Source organism: Sinocyclocheilus rhinocerous, unplaced genomic scaffold (assembly GCF_001515625.1).
Source record: "Sinocyclocheilus rhinocerous isolate Xijiao unplaced genomic scaffold, SAMN03320098_v1.1 scaffold1213, whole genome shotgun sequence".
Taxonomy (NCBI): domain Eukaryota; kingdom Metazoa; phylum Chordata; class Actinopteri; order Cypriniformes; family Cyprinidae; genus Sinocyclocheilus; species Sinocyclocheilus rhinocerous.
This window is the reverse complement of record NW_015625600.1, coordinates 44,230-63,225: the sequence shown is the minus strand read 5'-3', so window position 1 is coordinate 63,225 and position 18,996 is coordinate 44,230. Positions and strand designations below refer to the sequence as shown.

The 18,996-nt window shown below is 38.7% G+C and overlaps 1 protein-coding gene across 1 annotated transcript in view; it reads right to left on the bottom strand.

Moving 5' to 3' along the window:
- Positions 1-5,176: 5,176 nt before the first annotated feature.
- Positions 5,177-18,996, bottom strand: part of LOC107758247 (NXPE family member 3-like) — a 48,079-nt gene continuing 34,259 nt past the window's right edge. The window contains exons 3-9 of the mRNA XM_016575944.1: positions 14,871-15,236; positions 14,334-14,749; positions 14,174-14,244; positions 13,504-13,672; positions 12,967-13,001; positions 11,403-11,743; positions 5,177-5,493 (exon numbers count right to left, since the gene is read on the bottom strand). Of these exons, the coding sequence (XP_016431430.1) occupies positions 5,299-5,493; positions 11,403-11,743; positions 12,967-13,001; positions 13,504-13,672; positions 14,174-14,244; positions 14,334-14,749; positions 14,871-15,236 (1,593 nt within the window). The 3' untranslated portion in view covers positions 5,177-5,298. The remainder of the gene's footprint in view (positions 5,494-11,402; positions 11,744-12,966; positions 13,002-13,503; positions 13,673-14,173; positions 14,245-14,333; positions 14,750-14,870; positions 15,237-18,996) is intronic.

Sequence of the window (18,996 nt, the reverse complement as noted above, 5' to 3'; positions counted from 1 at the left end):
TCCATAAAAAAAGTGTCTCACACGGCTCCGGGATGGTGAACAAAGGCCTTCTGTAGCGAATCGATGCGTTTTTGTAAGAAAAATATCCATATTCAAAACGTACTAATCACTTTTTTGTAGCTTGCGCCAGCAGCTGTACACAGAAGCAGTTCCGGGAGCATGACGTATGGGGTCAGCGTTGCGCATGCGCCGTTGAGTCTCCTGAAAACAAACGTTTGTTTACAGGAGCAAAGGAAGTTTCCTTACTTTAGCAAAGCTGAGACAATTTTTTATATAACTCCGACTGGATTCGTCTGGAAGAAGAAAGTCATATACACCTAGGATGCCTTGGGGGTGAGTAAAACGCAGCCTAATTTTCATTTTTGGGTGAACTAACCCTTTAAGTAGATACTTATTTTAAGCAAAATATAAAAAAGGTCCAGACTTCAAGAGGAAAAAACCCTGAACCTCCATACAGTATCTTTTCTGTCACGTGGTTTTCTGCCTTATGTAACTAAATGTAAAAATAAAAATAGCATGATAGCATTTTTCTATTACAAAGCACTATTGGTGCCCAGATGGAAATGTATAACTATTCACAAAAACAGCAGGGTGGTGCAGCAGTTGCACGGAAGAGAACACATGCCTAAACCTGCTCTTCAGCTTTACGAATGACTGCTATTCAAAACAGGCAGCGATGACTTAAAGGAACAGAAAAGGCAGCTGTGTGCTTAAAAGCGAGATGATAATGAATTAGTGAAAGTTCTGGCAATATTTCAAAACACTTCTACCTATGTCCTAAAGTCAGATGAAAAGTGAGCAATTATGAATTGACAGTTAACAGTTATGTTAAACAACTCAAAGTTTAACATGCCTAGAATGAACTTCTGTTCAGAGAGGCCACACACTAGTGACCAGTCGACCAGACTTTAATCTGGTTATAAAGAGACACTGTTAATCATTACTATAACTATATGTGATTCCTCTGAGAACTGTATAACCTGACACCAGAAGCATTTGCACATTCAAATAAAAAATGGCTGCACCTGCTCTATCTAAAAAAATTTGATTAATAGCACAATTAAATATTTACTCACAACAACAACGTTTTAATAAAACTGTTATAAAATCTGATTGGATCAGTCTTGTTTGAAACATTGTAATAAAATCCACACTGCTGCACATCACAGGAGTTATACCAAGGTTACTTAGCAACCATAAATAATTGCATGATAAAGTACAGGATGAGTCTTCTTGTCAGACTCTGTTCCTTGTTTTTTGTGTGTTTTGCTCCCCATGTGCCTTCCTTGCCCTTATTTGGACTTCCTGTTCCTGCCCTGATTGTGTTTATTTGATCCCAGCTGTGTCCCATTTATTTCCTTGATTAGTCCCATAATATAAACCCTGTGTTTCTGAGTTTCTCTTGTCTGGAATTGTACGTCGATCCCTGTGTACTATGTGTGATTTCCCTGTTGAAGAAAATAAAGTCTATGTTTATTCTGGATTCTCCTTCGTCTCCTCACTCCTTCACAGTAGGCACACTGTGACACTTCTATTTTATTCATTTATGTTTTACTTAATTGTTTGATTCATTTACCATACAAAAAGATGTTAAAATGGAATTCTTGCTCATGTTTTGGTTCATAATGTTGAAATGTATGTATACATACATGCATACACACAGTATATGTGTATATATACACGCATCTTATATTACTGAATTAACATTACAGTTCAATCTTGATTCTAAATCACTTTTGTTAAACAATGTTGACAACACAAATGAAATGTCAACATTTAAATCAAATTTGCAATCAGATGTAGCAATATTAACAATTCAAATACTAAAATGCTACATCAACAAATTCCTGACTATTACGAAAAAACAACAAAAAAAACTTGAAATAAAAAAAAGACACCAGTTGAGTATTTATTTAGTGATTAAAAGATATATTTCTTAAAGGAAAAGTGGGACAAAAAAAAACAAAAAGGTCATTTGTTTCAGGAGTCTGATGATACTTCCTTTGGATTCTCTGAAATGTGAAAAAGAAAGCACAATGTCATCTAAAAGAAAGTCAATTCAGCTGTCATACGACCACATACAGGAATGTTAAAACATGATAAATTTTTTCAAACTGCACAACACAGCATTATAATTATAATTTTAGTATAATTTAATTGATTTTTCTAAAATTATTAATTTTATTATTACCATTTCTGGTATTCTGTTTAGTGGGAACAGGCTAAACTGAATCGAGATCAGTTACTCGCATCACATTTAATACTGATTTAGGAAAATTAATGATTACCAGATTTTACGATACTCGGGGTGCTTCTCAATTCTTGTTTGTGCATCCTCGCTTCCTTTCCTCGCGTCTTAGCTTCACCCCTTCAGGATGCGAGGGACGGGCGCAAGGAAAAGATACGAGGACGGAGGAATTGAATCAAGTGAAATGATATCCTCGCTCCCTTCACTTCAAAGCGTCTTCAATTAGTGATGACTCTACACCACTGGATTTAGCTTGCACGTCAGGATTCTTTAACATTAGAGACAATTATTTATATTGTAATAGTTTCAACCTCCACAAAATACCACATTAAACCCTACATTACCACATTAAATTACTACAAAAAACCCTACATTAAAGTCATTCTCTATTCTCTATTAACCAATATAAGAGGCATTCATTTAACAATTAAAAGCAATCAGCCATTAAAATCAAGAGACGTAAATAAACAATTAAAACTGTGCTGAAAAGAACACGTTATACATCGAAATTAAAGGCACTGTCAAAACATGACTCACATTTACAATAACTTCATGCTTAATACTCACATTTATGTGTGTTTGTATTTTCTGCCATGGTTAGCACTTGGTGCAGATGTGAAGGGGGAGGAGAATTTATACATGCGTCATGTTTAATCGATAAAACACTTCCGCAAAGGATACACCTGCGTATCCTCGCTCATGACTCCTCAGGAAGCCTCCTCGATCCTCACTTCCTCGCTTTGCAATTAGAGAATTGAGATGTCGTACAAGATGACTGAGCTCGATCAGTTTCCGGATCATAGGATGGAGGACGGAGGAGCGAGGAAACATGGATGTCAGTCATGGACTCTTATTTTGTAGTTTTTCTGGTCCCCTTTGTTTCTGTATTGACTCCCCTGTTTAGTTGCTGTTGCCTTGTCCCTCTTGTTTGTTCCCTTGGCTACCCTCGTGTGCTGCTATGGTGATTCATTGGCTCCTCCCACTTGTTATCTCATTATCCTTGTTATCCTGTGTATTTATTAGGGCTGGGTAAAAAATATCAATATCTCGATATTAATCGATTCTCATTTTTACGGAACGATATCGATTATTAAATCCCAAGAATCGATTAGTCGAGCTTTCAGTTAATGGACGGAACGTTGAAGGGGACAGAACGTCCCATCCAATATATCGCAATAAGCACTTTGGTACTTTTATATGAAACCATAATATGAAACAAAGTCTCAGATTTTCTGTCCATTGTATTGCAGTATTCAAACAATAAATGCCGTTTTGGCACTGTTTAATGTGAAGTGACAGATCGCTGTAGCGCGTCAGTTCAACAGACGCGGCAGCGCAAGGTGCACGTGAACTGATCATCTCCTCCGCATTAATACCAGTTTCAGCACAAAATAAACATGACTAAACATCCCAAGGTAAGTTTTAATTTATGTTTGAATAAATCCATCAAGATTTTATGACAGCCATCATTGTTTATATTTAAAAAACAAAAACAAATTGAAGTAGAAATATTATGTAATTGTAACTATATTATTTTAAAAACTTCATTAAGTTAAAATTTTAACAAATCAGTTAATTTTAACCTTCAATATTATAGTAAAGTAGTACCAACTGACTCTCATGTATATTTTACAGCATTAGTTGAGAGATTTTTTTTCTTGAGAAAATTTGGCATGTACTGTACCTGATATATATCCAAAATAATCGACATTGAATCGAATCGGTAATCGAATCGCAAGCTTGTGAATGAGAATCGAATCATGAAATTTGTGTCAAAACCCAGCCCTAGTGTTTATACCCCTGTGTTTGCCTGGTTCTGTGTCAATCTTTGTTCCTAGATTATGTTTCCTGTGTATGTTCCTGGTTCCTGTGTTGGATCTTTGTTTGTTTTCTTAAATCTTACTGCAATTTGATCCTCCGGCTTGTGTTCCCATGCTCCAACTTTACAATAGAGCCATACTATTTATAGGAAATACTAACCAGGTGCTCCATCAAAATATTATTAAACATGGCCTAATAGAGGCATTCCAGCTCAGTAAATGCAATTCAGATTGTTCTATCCCTTGGTTTTTGGTTTGATCTTTCAGATGTTTGCCTTGCAAGGTACTGGCTTTATCTTCTGGAACATATCTTTTTATGTTTTTATATTCTCTACATTCCCTGGGATATTGCAAAGAAATTTCGCACCAAACCAAACATTACTTTCATTATGGTATTAAGGTTAATTCATGTCACTTATCCCTGTCCAAATAGAATGTGTCATAGGACATGAACAACTTAAAGTCCTAGTCATGTCAGTATATTGAGGTTATCCCAGTTTTTAACTGATGTATTAGCTTGGTAAATTTAACACAATATCAGCAGTAATGAAAACTACAGTCTACTTCATACAAATGATCACATTTGTCCTGCAATACAAACTGTATTACCACCCAAACTGTTTGTGGTATACTGAAAACAATATATAATATTATAATTTTAGTAAGTTTCAATTGTATTTACTGTAAAATTCCACAAATGAATGGAGACAGACAAAACAGTTATAACCACTTTATTTACATCACTTTATTAGTTTGTTCAAATAATTTAGGTTTATGCTTTTCTAATGCAATTTATTTTAAAAAGTTCTATGTGTTACATTATCCATTATTCATAAGGGTATTTGTTAGTCCTGCAATACAAACTGTATTACCACCCAAACTGTTTGTGGTATACTGAAAACAATATATAATATTATAATTTTAGTAAGTTTCAATTGTATTTACTGTAAAATTCCACAAATGAATGGAGACAGACAAAACAGTTATAACATCACTTTATTTACATCACTTTATTAGTTTGTTCAAATAATTTAGGTTTATGCTTTTCTAATGCAATTTATTTTGAAAAGTTCTCTGTGTTACATTATCCATTATTCATAAGGGTATTTGTTAGCAGTTCATTCAAGTCTGTTTCTATGTACATTGTCTCATTGTATGAACATTGCTATTGATGACAAAGCAAGATAAATATTGTTCCTTGGGGCTGTGTGTTTGTAAATGTTTAGATAATCAGATAGGACAGACATATGACAGAAACATTTTGACCTCATTAGCAATGATAACAGGTCCTGGGTGAATATTTTCACGTAGATAGTGACAGGAAGTCATCTGCCATACATCTAAGTAGATTACTCCAATATCTCTGAACATCTCTTGCATCACTGTGTTCAGCTGCATCACATACCAATCACTTTGAAAAATATTCTGTAAAAACACAAATCAGAATCATAATTACTGCAACACACAAGGACGTTTAGTAAATGAAGCTTCTAGTGCTTCCATACAATAAAATATAAAAATGTATAAAGACACAACCTAATAAACATATTTACAGATGTAAAGATAAGTAACAAATGATACTGTCAGACCTGGAATAAGCAATGCTGGTTTGGACAAACTACATAAAATTTGTTGTTTATATGTATTGCTACTGTAGCTACTAGACATCCCACTGATCAACCACAACATTAAAACCACTGACAGGTGAAGTGAATAACATTGACTATTAGTACAATGGTACCTGCCACTGGGTGGGATATATTAGGCAGCAAGTGAACAGTCAATTCTTGAATTTTTATGTGTTGGAAATATGAAAAATGGGCAAGCGAAAAGGTCTGAGTGACTATGACAAGTGTCAAATACTGACCGCTAGACAACCGAGTCAGAGTATCTCCAAAACGTCTTGTGGGGAGTTTGTGGTATGCAGTGGTCAGTACCTAACAAAAGTGGTTCAAGGAAGGACAACCATTGAACTGAGATCAGGGTCATGGGCACCCAAGGCTCATTGATGCACGTGGGCGGTGAAGGCTAGCCTGTCTGGTCAGATCACACACGAGAGCTACTGTAGCTCAAATTGCTCAAAGACTTAATGCTGGTCATTATCGAAAGGTGTCAGAACACACAGTACATCAGAGTTAGTTGTATGGGGCTACGTAGCCTCAGACCAGGCAGAGTGACCATGAAGCATGTGTCCTAAACGCGACAATCTTATTGGCTGATGACAGTCTGTGACATCACTGCTGGTGTGCCTGTGAATAGTTCACGTCATCAGCCTTTTTGTCTTAAGGAGCCATTTGTTTGTGTATGTGCAAGAAAAGGCGACCACTATTCTTCATTCACTAACTCAAGATCTGCTGGATCAGGATGTTCTTTCCCTCGAATCATCTGATCCAGCAGATAGCGCTTTATTGGCATCTAGCTCATTCAATAAATACACAGCTAAACAGATGAGTTTTGAGTCTGGATTTAAATGTGGCTAATGTTTTAGCACATCTGATCTCTTCTGGAAGCTGGTTCCAGCTGTGGGCGGCATAATAGCTAAAAGCGGACTCCCCTTGTTTTGTGTGAACCCTTGGTTTTTCTAACTGACATGATCCTAATAATCTGAGTGGTCTGTTAGGTTTATATTCAGTGAGCATCTCTGCAATTTATTTAGGTCCTAGACCATTAAGTGATTAATAAACGAGTAAATGTACTTTAAAATCAATCCTAAATATAACTGGAAGCCAATGTAAGGACCTGAGGACTGGTGTCATATGCTAAGATTTTCTGGTTCTAGTCAGAATCCTGGCAGCAGCGTTCTGGATAAGCTGCAGCTGTCCAATAGTCTTCTTGGGAAGGCCGGTGAGGAGACCATTACAATAGTCCACCCTGCTAGTGATAAAGGCATGAACAAGTTTCTCCAAGGCTTGACTGGAGAACAAAACATCTAATTATTGCAATGTTTTTGAGATGATAGTATGCTGATTTAGTTACTGCTTTGACATGACTACTGAAACTAAGGTCTGTGCCCACTGCTCCGGGTGTGTGTTCACTGCTGTGTGTGTGCACTTTGGATGGGATAAATGCAGAGCACTAATTCCGAGTATGGGTCACCATACTTGGCCACATGTCACGTCACTTTATTTGGGGAAGTCGTGGCCTAATGGTTAGAGAGTCGGACTCGTAACCCAAGCCAGTGCAAATTGATGAACAGAGGTGTGACATGCGTTCTTTTCGGCTCATTAAAGATTAATCTAAATGCTGGAGAGTATTTTGGAGGCCTGTAAATAATGATAAAGAAAATGCGTGGATCACATTTCAGCACAATACCTAGACATTCAAAAGGCAAGTACTGACCAAATAACACTTGCTTGCATTGATAGACATCTTTAAATAGAGCAGCTACACCTCCACCTCTCCTAACAGACCTGCAGACACTTATAAAACTAAAGTTAGGAGGGGCTGTTTCATTGAGGACTGTTGCACTGCCTTCTAGCCATGTTTCGTTTAGAAACATAAAAACCCGGTTGTTTGTGGTTATTAAGTCATTGATCAGAAATGATTTATTTTTTAGTGAGCGAATGTTTAAAAATGCTAACTTGATGGCACTACTTTGTGTCTCTACAGCAATCTTAGATTGATGCATAATAGGCTGCAGATTAGATGGGTCAGCCGTACGGCTTGAGAAGGCCTTAGACTTTCTATCACGTGATAAAACAGAAATAGAGAAAGCTACAGGCACACTGGGTTCCTGCTTGTTCTGTAAACATTTGTGAATGTTGCTGATATCATAGTGGGGACCCGACACATATCACTGAGAGCTGTTATCAGTTGCTTTTGGTTCACCTACAACAGATGGAGGAGGGTTTGGGCCCTGGCGTTGTGGCAGTGGCCGGAGAGCTCTCACAGGAGGAGGAGGACGAGCTGGGCACACAGGCGTCAGTGGTTGTGGGGCATGCCATTTTTTAGTTGATATCTGGGGGCTTGCAGCAAAAGAGTGGGAGAGTTTAGTCCCAGCATAAACCAGTTCCTCCATTTTCTGTGAGAAGCTTAGAAGTGGAGATGCTGGAGAGAGGGATAATGTGTCCGGTGAGATGGGCTGTGGCTCTGCTGTTTCTGGTGGCTGAAATATGTTGTCCTGGCTTCCCTGGCTGTTTTCCAGAAAGTCGTCCTTGGGTGCTGAGTATTGGAGCTGTTCTGATATGTCACAGTCTGTCTGTGATGAGCTCTGAGGGCAGGGCTCAGCCGGGATAGTTTCCATGAGCAGTGCTTGTTGTGGCTGTGTGGCGCTATCATTGTCCTTGTGGGATATGTCAACCACATGATGACTTGGAAGCTGATATGATGTCCTGTCGTCACTCATACTTTGTCGAGGTGTGTGTGTGCCATTCAGGTTGAGTGGATTGGCATACACTACTGAAGGATGACGGAGGGAGAAATATATATTGTCCTTTAGCACTCTTGCACCAAGTTTGTTTGGGTTGAGGCCATCCAGTTTAAAAAGTTGTCTATGGCCCCAGAAAAGACTGAAGTTGTCGATGAAGTTGACTCCTTTTATACTGCAGGTTCTTTGTAGCCATGTATTCAGCACAAGCAACTGTGAAAACATGTTAGTTCCCCTTGCTGGGAGTGGTCCACTGATGAACGGCTGAACTTCAAGCCTTTGAAGTGTTTCAAAGAGTTCACTGAAATCCTTCTTAAGGGCTGGCTGTTTTCCAGAAAGTCGTCCTTGGGTGCTGAGTCTTGGAGCTGTTGTCACAGTCTGTCTGTGATGAGCTCTGATATTAAAGACTGTGTTATTCAAGAACTCCTCATTTCCTCGTTCCTTGCTCCCCGAGTGAAGTGTGACACTGAGGAGGGTAGAGACGTTATGAGTGGGCTCTCCCAGCCTTCCATAAGACGATCTGTTGGATGTTATGGCCCATGCCATGGACAGAATATATCTTCCCTGTTGAGGCAGTGGTCGGGAGGCTCAAAGAAGCGAGGCCGCAGTCTGCAGAGATATTTACCGTGCCAATCCAAATCTTTGCTAAAAGCCTCTGGGGAACCTGGCTCATCATGGTGTGAGGACTGGAGACAGTGCCAAAAGTCGTGCATTGCATCTTGTGCCCCCCTCCTCCAAAGGGTAGGGTGCAGAAGAGGCGTGATGCAATATCTATGGGAAGTGATTAAGAGAAAGCAGTCTGAGTGATCTCAAATCATTGAGGAGAAATAATATCTCTCCTACTCCTGATGGGTCCATACTCTGTGAGTATACAATGCTTGAGTTCAAGAATCGCATCCTTCCTCATTTCTGTTACTACTCTAACAGGTGCCAGAAAACAAAATAGCACCAGTTATAGCAAACTAGATGAGTGCACATGGTTGATGTTGCCTCTCCCAGGAAACTGGGGTTCTCTAAACAGAATGGCTCCCTTATAGCTCTTTTATGAGGACAGCAGTATCGAGTGGTTGTAACTAGCACTTAGCTGGCTCCCCTTGGGAAGCAATCCCTATGGGTCGAGTATAGTCCTCCGCTCCCTGTGAGAGCTTTTGTCTGATATCTAAGAACCAGACAAGATGTGGCTTTGCCTCAAAAGATTGCATCTCTTGTTGTTGTTGTCACAGTTCGCAGGTCTGTGAGTTCATCCTGTCAGGTCTTGTGTGTGTGTGTTTGCTACCTGCGTTGCTGGGCAACTCCGTATCACTGATGAGCTAATCAGCTTCACCTGTGGCTCATCAGCTTCTCTATATATTGTCGCTGTGTTTTCTCTGTCTTTGTTGGATCATTGTGGTGCTCACAATTATGTTTTCTCGTCTTGTGTCTTCTGTCTCCAGTTTGCCTGTGTTCCTGTTGCTGTTTCTTTGTCTGTGGTGGATTATTCTCTGGACAGTTTTCTTGGACTCTAATTTTCATCTCACCAATTGTTTTCCCTGTGCTGCCAGGGATTTTACATCTGCACCCATTTGCAGTTATATGGCACATGTATTGTCTTAAGATCCAGGACATGTCCCTTTAGCATAAAGCAGAACCCTCCCCCATTGTTGAGGGTCTTAAAGTAGGGTCCTCCGCTTCCCAAGAACTTTACTCATCTCCTAGAACCCAACAAGTGAACTTTCACCTCAAAGTTTGCATCCATTCTCGTTGTCATGCACCTTTGGAAGCGCTGGTTTCTTGAGATACTGGATAGAGCCAGACAGGGTGTGAAAATGTTTCTATTGAGGTAGAAAGGCTGTAGCTCCCCTGGGGGTGTCCTAAGGTAGAATTTAGAAAATCTTGCTCCCCCTAGCGGTAGAGACCAGCTAAGGGAACTAAAATGTTTTTCCCTGTGCCAGTATTGCCTTAAAGGTGGTGTCTAGTGTAAAGGACTGACATAACCAGACCTTTGAGCTCTGCCCTCAGACTGGACACTGCTGCCTGGCCCACAAGGAAGGGAGGAAAGTTGGAAAAAGCCTGAACTTTCCTTGTATAGGGCTTGAGACTTGGGTAGTGGCCATAGGGAATGTTGTCACTCACAGTTCTCAGACTGAGGTGTGCCTAAGTAGGGGACTTTATTGACTTTGGCAGTTATGTTCTTTGAGTCTTATGTCGTGCCCATTGTGGCAGCGCTTAGCTGATGTGGCAGACATTCTGCCCAGCATGGCAGAGTAGGTATCTGCTCCCCAAAGCGTCAGCAGATGCACTGCAAGTTCCCATTTGAAAAGGAACATTTCGGGTTACGAGTGTAACCATGGTTCCCTGAGAAGAGGAACGATACACTGCATCTCATTGCCATGCTTTGGGCCCTCCTGCAAACATCTCCTTCAGACAAAAAAGTTGATGACGTGTACTACAGGTGCAATCAATGGTAATCATTATTCATGATTTATATTTCATTGTTTCTCCCACAGAACTATTGTTTTGCTTCAGAAGACCTATAATATAGCACTTGCGTCATAGGGACTACTCTGATTATGCTTTTATGATCCCTTTTTGTCCTGTTTTGCAGCTTGGCAGGCTCTAGCTACTTTCCACTTCAATTGTATATATTAAAAAAAAAACATTCTGCTAAACCTCTTCTTCAGTGTTCCATAAATGAAAGTCAGTCATACATGTTTGGAATGACATGAGGATGAGTAATGTTGACCATTTTCATTTTTAGATTAACTGTTCCTTTAAAGGAAGGAATTTTACATCAATTGGAAAAAGTAGTATGAATGTTGCCTAAATATACTGAGATGCATCTTTGAGCAACTGTGTTCCTAGACAGTATACATGTAAAGACAGCAGAACAAATTCCCCATATTTTCTTGTTTACCATAAATATTATCAGAAGAAAACAAGATAGAAAATTATTTAAAAACACAATAGGATTGGAAGTGACCAAGTGTACCTTTACTCCTGCAGTGTTTCCAGACTTGATGATGACAGCAGTCTGTGGTGCACGACTCAGCAGTGCAACAACAGACCGACGGATTTTGGCCACTTCATGAATGTAAAATGTTATTGGGTGAAAAACCAGATGGGCGAAGATAGTGAAGACAACAACTGCATGAGGACCACCAGCTATTTCATCAATTTCATTGGCAATATAATGCAGATCAGTAATGAGCATTTTAATAAATCGCAAAGGAACACCATGTGGCTTCCAGTGAACAATGATATTATTTTTCAACTCCACAGCCATCAGGGGTCCACCTGTACGAGGAGTGTGGAGATCCATTCTTTTTAAGCCTAATAAAGATAAGCAAAACTTACATTAGACTCATTTCTTTATTAATTTCTTAAACAACAGCCCCAAGAAGTACAGTGCCTATAGAAAATCATCATACCCCTTTGAAAGAGTCACTTTATTTGTCATACAGCCTGAAATGAAAACCCATTCCAAAAAAAAAAAACTTTTTTTAAAATTATTTTTCCAGCTTTATTTACAAAATGTGCCTTATAACATCAAAGTAATAAAAGAAAAAGCAACAGTTCTGAAAAATATTAATAAAAAAACAAACAAAACAAAACTGAAAAACAGGGTTGGAAAAGTCACAAGTCCCCTGATTTAATATTTCGTAGGGCCGCCTTTTTTAAATTACAGCCCTTAATCTTTCTGGATATGTCTGTACTAGTTTGCGCACCTAGATTGTAGAATATTTGCCCATTCTTCCTTGCAGAACTGCTAAAGTTTAGTCAAAATATGTGGTGAGCAGCTATGGACTGCTCTCTTCAAGTCCTTCCACAGACTTTCAATCAGATTTAAGGGCTCTGACTTGGCCACTCAAAGACATTCACCTTCCTATCCTTGAGCCATTGCATTGTTATTTTGGCGGTATGTTTAGGATCATTGCAATCTGTGGATGCACTTGAAGAGAGCAGTCCACTGCAGCTCACCACAGAATTTGACTGAACTTGAGCAATTCTGCAAGGAAGAATGGGCAAATATTCCCCAATCTAGGTGTGCAATGCTAGTACAAAAATAACCAAAACGATTAATGGCTGTAATGAAAGCAAAGGGTGGTTCTACGACGTAAAGTTTTTTTTAAAATTTTTTTATGAATTGTTGCTTTTTCTTTCTTTACTTTGATGTTGTAAGGCAACATTTGTAATATAAAGCTGGATGAAATATGTACATGTCTCAATTTCATTACATTAGATACAAAATATCAAACCAAGTAGCTTCTGAAAACAAATGCTGCATGAGCGTTTCTCAGAACTATCGTTTATAAGTCATTTTTGTAATAGCATTTTGCAAGTTTAAGACCTAAAGAATGTCTTTTTGATGTTTTGCTTGATAAGAGTGCCACATAGTTTGATATTTTCATCTAATACCAAGACATTCATATAGTTTGATTACGTGTCCACATACTTTGTGGGGCCTCTATATGTCAATACCTTATTAATTTTTTTTTTTATTATACATTAATGCAATGAAGACTAAAACAAAGTCATATCATTGAATAACTTGCCTGGCACATTTCTTTCTAAATACTCAAACCACTGCCTTGTGGTGGAGTCTCCCAGCAAGTAGACAATCTTATTTTTAAGACAATTTCCCATTTGTGAAGAATTGAATTTTTTTTTATGATTTGTTGCTTTTTCTTTCTTTACTTTGATGTTGTAAGGCAACATTTGTAATATAAAGCTGGAAAAGTTTTTTTTTTGTTTTTTTTGTGATGTGTTTTAATTTCAGGCTGTACGGAAAATAAAGTAGCTATTTCAAAGGGGTATGATGATTTTCTATAGGCACTGTATATGGGCAAATCAGGAGTCACCCAAAGTCGTAGGTCACCCAAAAATCAGCCATTTACTCATCTTCATGTAATTTCAAACCTTTATGACTGTCTGACTTTTGCGAAACACAAAAAAGATATTTTGACAAATGTATCAACGGTCTTTGTGCATATAAGTCTTTGGGGTCCAATGTTGTTTAGTTTTTATTTAAGTAAAAAATAATAATTTTTATATGTCTCTACACATTTCTTTCTAAATACTCAAACCACTGCCTTGTGGTGGAGTCTCCCAGCAAGTAGACAATCTTATTTTTAAGACAATTTCCCATTTGTGAAGAATTGAATTTTTGAGTGTTGCATACAAAAGACTTCCAAACATCTTTCAAATAGAACCCAGCAGGAACTGGTGTTGTCAAGCCAGATCTGCATCTCTCCATTGTGCCTAAAGCAAAGAAACATTTACCTGAAAAGACTGTGTCAATACAAATTCTTCATTCACTTGTAACATTACATTAGACTGACATTATACATGTCAGTCTTCTGATATGTGATCTGTGTATATTTTGTCCATTTCCTATTTGGAAAATAAATAATATAATAATAAAATAAAGAAAAAGAAGACAGTGTATTAAACATAAAAGGAGAATTTGGCTAGATTTTTGGTTTATGGTGTATAAATTGGTTTATGGCTTGAATATTTCATTTGCTGAAACACTGCCAATGTGTGCATGATAATATTTAACATTAACATGAATAAGAATAAGATGAGAGAGGCGTTTTAGTGTCACACACTTGAGCAAATAAAATATTCAAGCAGAGTTGTGTTTATTAAATAACAATAACAAAAAGAAAAATGCCACTATTTTCTTTCTCTTTATCCATTTTCCATACAGGGAAATAAATGGTCAAAATATATTAATACATTCTCCATATGTTAACATACCGTTGCCTGCAGTGTTTGGAAGGACATTTATGTTTATTTTGTCTCCAGGAATAGCAACATTTGTTAATTTCCTGTGAAGAAATAGTAAGAATACATTTTCTACAAATGTTTTTAGTTTTACAATTTTTGTGAAATTAAATTTGAATGCTTTCAAACTTACTTTGTAAAAAGTTGATTCTCAAAAGCTTTTAAAGGACTTTCCAAACCTCCCCTCGAGTGATGAACCAGTTTGTCACAGGAAAGTTTCTTCGGTCTCTCACACTGCCACACTGTCCCCGTTTTTAAATTCTTATACTCACAGCAGCAGTTGCCTTTCCTCCAACTTCCATCTCCACCCCACTTAAGATTACATTGTACGACTTCACTGATCCTGGTTTCATTGGGTCCTGGCCCTTCAAAGTGGCCATTATAGTGGCTGCGTGGGAATGAAGACTCCCTGTATTTTTTAAGAATCTTCACAACCTCACTGGAGTGCTCAAGACGTACAAATACTTGTGCCTGACCTTCCCAGGGCAGAACAAGAGCAACAGAGTAAGTTCCATTACGATGATCCACAACCTCCCCGTACACACTCGCCTTCAAGAAGAATGGAAAAGGTTAAGTGTACTGCAGAAAACTTATGTCTGTTGGTAAAGTAAGCTTATAAACATAGACATATGTAATATTCATAAAATAATATCATACAAAATAAACACACCTTTAGCTTTGAATTGAAAAGCTTTGCTTTGAAAAAATCTCCTCCGTATCTTTTCAGGTTTTTGTTGTGGTCTCTGGCTGTGATAATAACGGAGATGTCTTCTCCCACTTTGTAACTGTTTTTGAGTCCCACAATAGAGAATGTTGAGTGGACTGGACTTGTGCTCAGACTCAGCTGAGTGATTTCATCATCTGGACCAGGCCAGTCGAGAGCCTTCTGTAGTCTTTCCCACTCCTCATCACTGATTTCCATGTCAAGTGCGGATATTGCATAAGAATTATTGGTATTATTATTATGAGGAGCTGTTTTAGGTCTGGGGGGTGGAAATTGTGACATTTGGTTCCAAATATTCAATCTCCATAGAGCCTGAGAGAGGACCAGGATATCAATCACACCAAATTCCATTTTTTTTTCAGTATGTAAATGTTTAAAGTTCAGTGTACACTGTAACACAATTCCACATATTTTAGCTTAAAAACTTAAGTTCATTTGCTGCCTTAAATTTTTAATTATAATCAACCTGGTTGTATAAGTCATTTCAAATTAAATTACATTAAACCAGCTTTAAAAAATCAAGAGGAATTTCATATAACTTATAAAAAAAAGTTGAAATTGCTCAAATTGTTAATGTAACATAAAAACATAATTTGCCATGACTTACTGATCATATCATTTTTTACAGTGAAAAGATACTTTCTGGATAATACTAGAAAAGATATGCGGAGCTCTAGGCGGTTGGTGAAATCATGCAAAAAGTATGAATGAGTTAGGTCTTACTATGTAGCTCAAGCAGGAGAGCATGGTGCTAACAACGCCAAACTCATCCGTTCAAAAGCATCAAATAAAGAGTTGCCTTTACACAACAAGTCAAAAGGTTACAGCGAAGGGACCTGAGTTCTCATCCAGATAGCTGTATATATTTGGGTGTCATGCTATCTGCTTCCCCATTATTAAAATAATTAGGCTACAGATCTACTCAAAATTATTTTATAAGTGGTTGCTTAGTCAGGGGTTCAGACAGCAATGCTTGGTCAAAATAACTTGTATGAAGTTTGTGTCAGTCACCTGTGTGTATGTTTAAAAATATCAATCTGGTGCAGAGAGGAGGAGAGAAAGTAAGCAAGATAATGGAACGTGATGAATTATGAAAAGATATTGATGAAATGGCAGTTGCTGGATTGTGTCTTATTGGTTTATTTCTACATTTGGCGAGCTCTTTGAAGATGCTGTGCCAATAAAAACAGTGTCATCTATAGTACGGTAATGAACATGAAAGGCATTGTTTTTGCAGGCACTTTAAAATATGTAAACACATGAACTTCATCTTTAGAACTGCTCTGAGAGTCACTTCACCAGCAATTCACCATTTCATTTGAGAAAACTATCGTCATGTCATATACATGCACACATAGAAACTAAAAATAACAGTTCGGTTTAACCTGAATGCATTTTGACAGAAATATATTACTATTGTACAATAGAATGTACGTCTCAAAGTATTAATAATAATAATAACTTATTTTTATAGGAATAATAAAAATTTTTCTTCCATGTTTAAGTTTGAACAGTAAACATCTGTTGTGCAGCACTTTGTTCGCAAAAAAAAAAAAAGAAAGTAATAGTTACATTTTCATTTGATTTAGTGTTAATTTTGTCAGCCATTTTTTATTTAGTCTTAAGCCGTTTCTCAATATGCGTTCTTGTCTGTACTTGCGTTCTTGTGGACTTGTGAAACGTCATCAGTTGTTGCCCAAGTACTGTTCCAAGGCTGCGTTCCACTCCACTTTTAGACAAGCACTTGCAAATTTCCCTAAGAACTTCCCCTCGGGGGAATCGCCGCTGCCATTTTGAAGTGCGTTCCACTTTGTGAAGTGGACGAGGGAAGTTTAAATGGACAGACCCTCGACCCCTCGATTTTGATTTTGATCCAGGTGATCACTGGGCGCTCAGTGCTCATGTAAGCTGCCGAGAGCAGCCTTACCTCGGCTAGTCATTCTGACATTTGCCACTAGCTCTAGTGTTCATTTTGTCAGCTATTTTTAATTTAGTCTTAGGCTGTGTCCGAAACCACTCCCTATCCACTATATAGTGCACTATATTGGGTGTCAGTCATTTTGTAGTGCTGTCCGAATTCTGAGTGAACTACTTCATTCCCTACATTCATTCACTACTTTTTACCCACAATGCATTCTGATTTAGAGTGTTTAACCGATGTACACTCGCTGAAGCACTATTTCCCACAATCCATTGTGGAGTAACGACGAGCTGGAAGAGAGAGCGGGAGCGGGAGCAAGCGAGTTTGAATGAGAGATGGCGTTTACATCTTTCTTATTTCTGCTTTAACGTTTTATTTCATACATTATTTATATTAAAATATATTATGTAGGCAATAACTCAGTAATATTTTACTAATTTACTGAGGTGGCATCGTTGATAACTTACAAAAATTATGATAATTTGGTGGATAATTAAAAAAATGTTTGTTAATCACCTGTAGGTCTGATGTAAAATTAACGGTCGCCTGAGGGCCAGGCCCGGATTAAGAACACATAGGGCCCTAGGGCTATAGCTGTCACGAATCCGGTCTATGAACTTCCGTTCACTCACCACCAGAGGTCACCCGCTCACTACTTGGACTCTCACACTACACAGACTGTTACACTATACCCTGGACTACATTTCCCATCATCCATTGCACTGATTGCACACAGCTGTAACCAATCACACGCTCACCTGAAAGCTATTACACACACTATATAACATCCACCCAGATCCTGCTCAAGTCGCCGAGTATTGTCTGCGTTTATTACTCTCCTAGTGATAGCACTTTACGGAGCCAGTTCCAGTTTTCCTAGTTTAGTCATAGTCTCGCCTTGCCTGTTTTCCTGCGTTCAGATTCTTGCCTGTGTTTTCGGATTACCCTTTTTGTCTTGCTGTTTCGGACTCTGTTCGCCCCTGCCTGGATTATTGCTATGTACCTGGATTATCTCTCTTTGCCTTGCCCTGTTGGATATTGTTCACCTTCGATCGACCCACGCCTGTTTACTGGACTGCTCTTGTGATTTGCCCATACCATACTGTTTGCTGGTGTTTCGACCCCACGTCTTTTAATAAAAGCTTTGCACATGGATCCGCACGTCTCATGTTCTGGTTACTCCATAACAGAATACTCGGCCCTACAAGGATCCAGCAGCTTTTCACGCGGACAATGGCCAGGTATGGATATGGCAAGACTATTAGTAGCCCTTGAGCAGCTCAGCTGCTCAGACTCATTTTGTGATGCCTTTCAAGCTCTGAGCCGCAAGTTGCTCTCACTGTTTAAGGGAAACTGGACTTTTTGTCCAGCTCTTTTCTCCTTCTCTTTTAAGCTAACTCGTCAAAATTTGATACAGTATTACTGCCTCAGATCCTCTTTTTTAAAACATTAAATTTGCATTCATTAATTTAACAGATTCAGTTGCGTTACCAAGATTGTATGGCTCCCAGGGCAAAAATCAACCCAGTTTTATTGGAATAACATGCTTGTGGCGTCTGGAGATTTGCATTCATTAATTTAACAGATTCAGTTGCGTTACCAAGATTGTATGGCTCCCAGGGCAAAAATCAACCCAGTTTTATTGGAATAACATGCTTGTGGCGTCTTGTCACGTCTCAGCAGTTCGTCCAGAGTCACGTCACGTCACAGCTGATCTTCCAGAATCTCATCACATATCAGCTGATCTTCCAGAGTCACGTCACATCTCAGATGTTCGTCCAGAGCCATGTCACGTCTCAGCTATTCATCCATCGCTTTTTGGTGTGTTTGGGCTGCATACACTACCACAGAACTTCCAGAGATGGCAGTGCTCACTCCAGGTCCTCCAGAGGTGGCAGCTGAGGCTGCAGAACCCTCCGAGGCAGCGGCACTCGCTTTGGCTCCTGGTATTGTGGTGGCGCCCAGCAATACACTTTCAGTCTGTCCTGTCACGGTCAAAGGGACCCTTGCTGAACTCTGTACCTGTCCTGTTAAGGAGAATGTTAATGAACTTTCCCTGTTTCCTGCTCGTATTGCTGTAGAACCTCCAGAGGTGGTGGCATCCGCTGCAGAACCTCCAGAGGTGTCAGTAGTATCCACTTGTGAACTCTC